Genomic DNA, 6,518 nt, shown 5'->3' with positions numbered 1-6,518 from the left:
GGGTCCATATAGAATTGAACCAAGTCAGGTTTGAAGAACACATGGTATAAACTTGATATTAATTTTGTAGAAGGCATGTAGCTCAGTGGTCAGAGGACAGAACCGAACGGTGAGTTCTTGGTAGAAATTGATCTTCACAGTTCACTGTGTCATGGTTCAGGATATTTCAGGCTGGAAGGCACACAACCAATAACCTGCAGGTTTATTTGACAGTAAGTTCATGGAATTCAGTAGGAAATCAGAGTTACTTAACTGTCTAGATCTAGACAGTAGATCAGTGCCCACACTTACTACGACTTACTGAATTCAGTGGGAATTATTTCTGAATAAAGAGGCATGTGATGCAACCATGAGGCCTGTAAATTACCTCAAATATGAAGCCCGGAGAAATCAAGGCTGTTCAGAAAATGGAGAGATACGGATTTTAACGTTTTTATTACACAGTAAAGAATACAACAATACCTGAATCATACTTTAAAGATTCACAGGTTGACAGACCATACATTACAGTCCAACTAAAGAAAAAAGGATAAACAAGAAACCACAGTTCAGACATAGTAGACTTAAAAGCTCAAGAGTATGCCGACAGAAGCATGATGCCTAAACCCCCACCCCCAACCCCAGTGTTAGTCTACCATTAACTTGTGGTACATGTCTGAATTAAGTATTGCACAACAACTTTTTTCTTCTTTTTTTCACAATAATGTCGCAGAACCCAAAACAAAAACTTTCAAAAAATCAAACGAAAACAAAAAGAAAACCGAAGTACTTCCAAAAAAGTAGAAAATAAAAATCTGCATTTCAACAGTCTCCAATTTATTTTTTTTTCCTGTTCCTTGAGGAATTCAGACAACATGGAGTCACTTTTTTCCCCTAAATGTTTTCCAGACGTTGGCATGCTTTGCATAAGTAATCCAGCCTTGTAAATTTCAAATCCCCAAGACATGCACCTACATACACGCGCACACAAACAAACAAAAAAGAATAAGGATAAAATAAATTTTTAAAAGGAAGAGACAGGCAGCCCCTGCCACACGCACACACAGTTCCATGACAGAGAAAAAGAGAAAGAGAGGAAGAGACAGAGATCAGAGGACGCCCTAGTCCTATTAGCGACCACCATTCAGATATGATCCAATGAAGTTAGCTTTTTTTTTTAAAATGTGTTATTCCTACAAATTATACTCTCACATAGCCTGTATAATAAGTGACAAGCAAAAAAGGAAAGTAACAAAAGGTTTTTTTTTTCTTTCTCTTCTTTAGGTTTATGAGGTCTGCATTGTTACCAAGAAGTGATATGGTTTGCAGCTGTATGAGCTTAACTTTTGGTATCCTGGTTCTTTTGTGCCCATTTGGTTTGACTAGACCAGTTTTTTTGTTAGCTACTGGTGCAATATACATGCTGTCAGAGGTAGAGTGAAACTTTTTGCCACTGAGGAGACTGTAGCAAAACAGGAGGAGAGGAGGAAGAGGAGGAGGAGGAGATAGAGCTCAGAGTTAGGGGGTTATCTCTCTCTTTTTTTGTATTTGTATTTTATTTTTTCACTCCGGGTGCCCTGAATTATAAAGTAATGAGACATACTGTACTAATCCTTCTTTCACACACTAATGTTCAAGAGCAACAGTGCTGCTTCACATACATCACAGCTTCTAGAGACATATGGGTTATTATTATGAGATAATACCTCACTTATTTATTTGGATTATTAAACCCTTCATAGTCTAGAACACATAATTGTTCTAGAGGAAAAGACTGTCCAGTGTCACAAGTAGAACAGAAACCAGAGTGAGGTTGAATGAGTTTGGGAGCACCATTGAAAAAGTAGGGCCCATCTGAGAAGTTGGTTATGTGCTTCTGACCTCCATGTAAGGTGGGTCAGCTGAGGAGAAGCTATTTTCCAATATGCAAGAGTCAAGTTTCTCAACAATGAGGCAGCTTACTGTAGCTATGCAACCCACTGAAGGGAAGATGTTTTCTCTACAGGCACATTGAATCTCACCATCTCCCATTTCCAACATTATGTAGAACCAAAAGCTGGATGTTGGAGAGACTCTCTCCCCACAAACGTAAAATGTGGCAACTAAAAAAACCATCTTGGACTGTAGTCAAAGTGTGATTCGTATTGATCTAAAAACTCTGGGTCATATTCATAATGTGTAAGCATTATCAGAAGGTGGAGACCCATTTGTCTTCTGCCCTTCATTCAAGAAGCTCAGAGTAACACTTTAATAACAATGCTTGTTATTTGTTACGCGCTGAAAGATAACTTGATCTCACAGAAAACAACAAGCCTCAAACCTTCGTGTTAGGTTAGGCTGAGAGCTAGTGATTTGTTCATGGCCTTTGACTGAAGGTCCAGTTCTATCCAACTTTCCAGCACCTATACAGCCGCAATGCAGCCTTACTTTGTAAGGGAAACAAAATTCCTTTACTTTGAGGAGGACTCCATGACTGCCCCCCCCCCACAGGATGTACTGCACACCCCATTGGCACAGCTGCATGGAAAGTTGGATAGGATTGGGCCCTGAGGCTCATAGGTATGTGGAGATCTGACTGTGGCATATCTAGCCAACAAATTTTAGTCAGCACACAAAATGTAGCATTTGTCATCTTAGATAATGCTGACAAAAAATAATTTAAAAAACACACCAAATTTAGAAACATATGATGCAGTGGTATTCATGGGAGAAGCTTCAAACCTGCATGTGCCATTATATTTACTTGGCAGAAAAAGCACACAACCATCCTTTGGGCTATTTACAACCAACAAATATTTCTGACCTGGACTCTGGACAATGAAGGGTTAAATGAGTGTACACTATGCCTTTGCTGGACATGTTTAACCTGCTGATTATTTGGAAAGGAATAATGGTGCTTTTCCAGAATTCAGATTTTGGTCCATCAGATCAGTCTTTGGCTGACTTCCCTTTTTTTTTTTTAAATTTTTGTAATAATACTGTAATATAACCTGGCATTCAGCAGTGTTAAAGCTGTCAATCTACACCTCAGCATTTGGAGCTCTAATCATCATCATTATTTCTCCTTTGTAAAATCAGAAATACCTAACGACCTTACAGTGATATGCATGCACTGTTTTTTTTTTTCTTAAAAAGTATGATAGCCTGTTTTATTATTATTATTTTTATAAAAAACATCCCTATTAGTGAATTTTGCAAAACAAAAACAAAAAAAAAAGAGAAAAAAGAAAAATTAAAAAGTAACCCACCACTATTCTATCCTACAGATAAACTTGGTGAAATGGCTCTAGCATCTTTTAAAATGAATTTGCCCAAAAAAAAGCATGCCTAGGGAGTCATCGTGACAGTGCAAAATACATTTATGTACATCCCTCTTACAAAAACACCAATATGTTAGCATTCCGGGAAGCATGCTAGTTTTCAGAATTTTTTTTTTCCTATAACAGAGTGAAGTAGCAGCTCCGAAAGATAGCTTTTTTTTTTCCTTTTCTTTTCTTCAGGACAAACAAAAAAAGAGGGGGATTTCTTCTCTTTTTTTTTGAACTACTAGAGAAATATCACTACTACATACAGTTATAAAAGCAGCATAGAAAGTTACAGGTTTTCTCATCTACTAGTAATAAAGAAGACTAAATGTGAGCATGATTAACTACAATGCATTTTCACATTTGTCCAACACATTTACAAGGAAAAACACCATTGGGAAACCTCACAGGACAGAAGTGTTTTAACACCAAGAGAACTACTAGATTTTTTCCCCATTTTTTAATCTTTTTTTTTTTTTTAATTAAAAACCCAAACAGGATGGGATGGAAAGAATTTGGAAGGGTTCTGGAGCTGGAGTCACCATATTCTCATTGCCGTTGCTAGAAAAAATGAATGAGGTGGAACAGACCCGATTGTCTTACTCTGTGGAACCTTGCAATAAAGTGAAGGAAATGTTGGATTTTTTTTTTTTTTTTTTTTGGAGGGGGGAAGGCAGCTGGGTGACACTGTAGCTGCCAAAATGCTAATTAACTGCAGGCTGTGTCTTTATTTCTGTGCGAAAAGGAAAAGAAAAAAAAACTCAACAAAAAACAAAACAAAAGAACAGAACAGAAAAGAAGAGAAGCCGTCTGTATGATGGCAATTGTTTTTCCTTCGCTGCTGTTTTAAAAGTCCTACATCCCACTGCAAATCATCTTCCATTTTTCGTCCTATTGACCTGGATATTATTATATTTCATTCAGAAACAAGAAAAAAAGTGAACATCTGTTTTTCCCTCCAATCTGCTGCACATCTGCACGTTTTGATGCGGGTCTTCAGAGTTCAGTCAGTAACCCATGGACGCTATTCATCTTCTTATTAAATGTCTGCCGCTTTATCCAATGTTCATGCCCTTGAGGGTTTTTTTTTTGTCTTTATTTTTCTCTCTCACTCTCTCTCTCTCATGTTTAAAAAAATTTCCATTATTGTTATAAAGAACATTGTGACTTTTATATTATTAGCATTTTTGCTTTCAACAGCAATTAGCAATCTCTTGGTTTGCTGTTTGGTAAAGCATCTGTTAATGAGGTCATCTAGTTTCAAATCCCAGCTACTGGAAAATAACAGGGAGGAGGTCAAATCTATCATTTGTTTGTGTTAAATTATCTGCTCTTTTCAGTTTCCTAAAGAAAAGATATCTTTGTTATCCAGAAGAAGTCATTATGACCCGTTACTGGCCTTCTGTATTTACTTCTACCTCAAGATATAAGTTCTTTTTTTCTTTTTTCTTTTTTTTTAATATTGAAGTATTGAAATACGACAGTTCAGTAAAAATTTTTGAACATCTGAGGATGAGGATTTTTTTGTTTTGTTTTGTATTTTTTGTTTGTTTAAGTAGTTCTGAGTTCACGATTAGCGAGGTGCTGTTTCTATGGTGGATGGCGTTGCAGGGGTATTGGACCGAGGAGTAGCTGCTGGTGGTGTGTCAATAGGACTTCCGGTCCCACTGTTGGGTGTTGCGGAGGAGCTGACTGCTGGTGTGTCTCCTTGCTGCTGAGCTTGAAGAGTCTGTCCACAGATGTGGTGGTGCTTCTCCCAGTCTTTGTGTTGGCAAAATGAGCCACAGTATCGCGCTGTGTTGCAGCCACTGCAGGTTTCACTAGCTTTACGGCCACAGTTCCAGCAACTCTGTAGAAGAGGCAGAGAGAGAAGCACACAAACACAGTAAGAGATGCCAGTCATTTGGCTGGAGTTTTAACAGTATAATTTGTAGAATTAACATAACATGCTTGTTAAGTTAGGTGTGAATTAGTTAAAAATATAAGCAATTTTACGATCCAGAATAGAAGGGAGTTGAATCCATGCATGCAGTAGGGAGTTTTATTATACTTTTTTAAAAAAAAAAAAATTCTCTAATAGCAGCTTCGCATGTGTTTGACAAGCTGTTTTTGCAAATCAGGGGACTTTCCAAAGCTGTTTGCGATACAGCACAAATCTCAGCTGGCTGCACACACACTTTGTGCAAAGCAAAAGGAGGCTTTGGGATCATGGCCACAGACAATGCTCTACAATGGATAGTATGTCACATGCACAGATTTTTCATGGTTTATGGAAAAAAAGATCCTCACGTACATGGGGTGGTGTTCAACAGTGACGTTACAAAAATGTTTTATGGCAACTTTGCACTCTTCCAAATGATAGCCTTCAATTCAATTAACGCTAAAACCAATGCTATTGCAATAAAGCAAAATATCAGCTAGGAGGAGATACTAATGTTTGATATCTGAAAGGGGTGTCAGCTGGCGAAGGGACAGAGTTCCAAGGAGATGGCACAAGGTTCAAGAAGAGTCAGAAGGTTTAAGAAGACTTAAGAAGGTTTAATAATAAATAATAATAATAATAAAACTTTATTTTTATCCTGCCCTTCTCCCAAAAAGGGACCCAGGGCGGCTAACAACATATAAAACAAATTAAAACATAATTTCACAGATAAAAACATATTAAAAAACACATTAGCAGAACCCATAAAAACAGTAGTCAGAAGAGTCAGAATAAAAGAGCATAAAACAGCAGTTCTTAGAGGAATCGGGCCTGTAAAAAAGCAACTAAAAGATATATAAAAGATGTTAAAAAGGCCAGAACGTCAGAAGGCTTGGTTAAACAACAAGGTCTTCAGGCCTCGCCGAAAGGACTCAAGAGAGGGAGCCATTCTCAAGTCAAGGGGAAGGGAGTTCCACAACGTTGGTGCCACTACTGAGAAGGCCCTATTTCTTGCCGCCGCCCCACGTACCTCCTTAGGCGGCGGCACTTGTAAAAAGGCCTTCTCTGATGACCTGAGAGGACGAGCCGGATTGTATGGGAGTAGGCGATCTCTAAGATAACCTGGCCCAGAGCAGTATAGGGCTTTAAAGGTCAAAACCAGCACCTTGAATTGGGCCCGGAAACGAATGGGCAGCCAATGTAGCCCCCAGAGAAGCGGGCTGACAGAGTCAAACCGCCTAGCTCCAGTGACCACACGGGCCGCCGCATTCTGCACTAATTGCAGTTTCCGAACCGTCTTCAGGGGCAGCCCC

At 38.6% G+C, this 6,518-nt stretch overlaps 1 protein-coding gene across 3 annotated transcripts in view; it reads right to left on the bottom strand.

Moving 5' to 3' along the window:
- Positions 1-416: 416 nt before the first annotated feature.
- RUNX1T1 (RUNX1 partner transcriptional co-repressor 1) overlaps positions 417-6,518 on the bottom strand; it is a 195,052-nt gene continuing 188,950 nt past the window's right edge. For all 3 annotated transcript variants that reach the window (XM_066623152.1, XM_066623153.1, XM_066623154.1), the window contains one exon: positions 417-5,133. In XM_066623152.1, coding sequence (XP_066479249.1) covers positions 4,858-5,133 — 276 coding nt within the window. In that variant the 3' untranslated portion in view covers positions 417-4,857. The remainder of the gene's footprint in view (positions 5,134-6,518) is intronic.

Source organism: Tiliqua scincoides, chromosome 4 (genome assembly GCF_035046505.1).
Source record: "Tiliqua scincoides isolate rTilSci1 chromosome 4, rTilSci1.hap2, whole genome shotgun sequence".
In the NCBI taxonomy this organism is placed as follows: domain Eukaryota; kingdom Metazoa; phylum Chordata; class Lepidosauria; order Squamata; family Scincidae; genus Tiliqua; species Tiliqua scincoides.
Note: the sequence above shows the minus strand (reverse complement) of the source record. Positions and strands in the feature narration are given on the sequence as shown.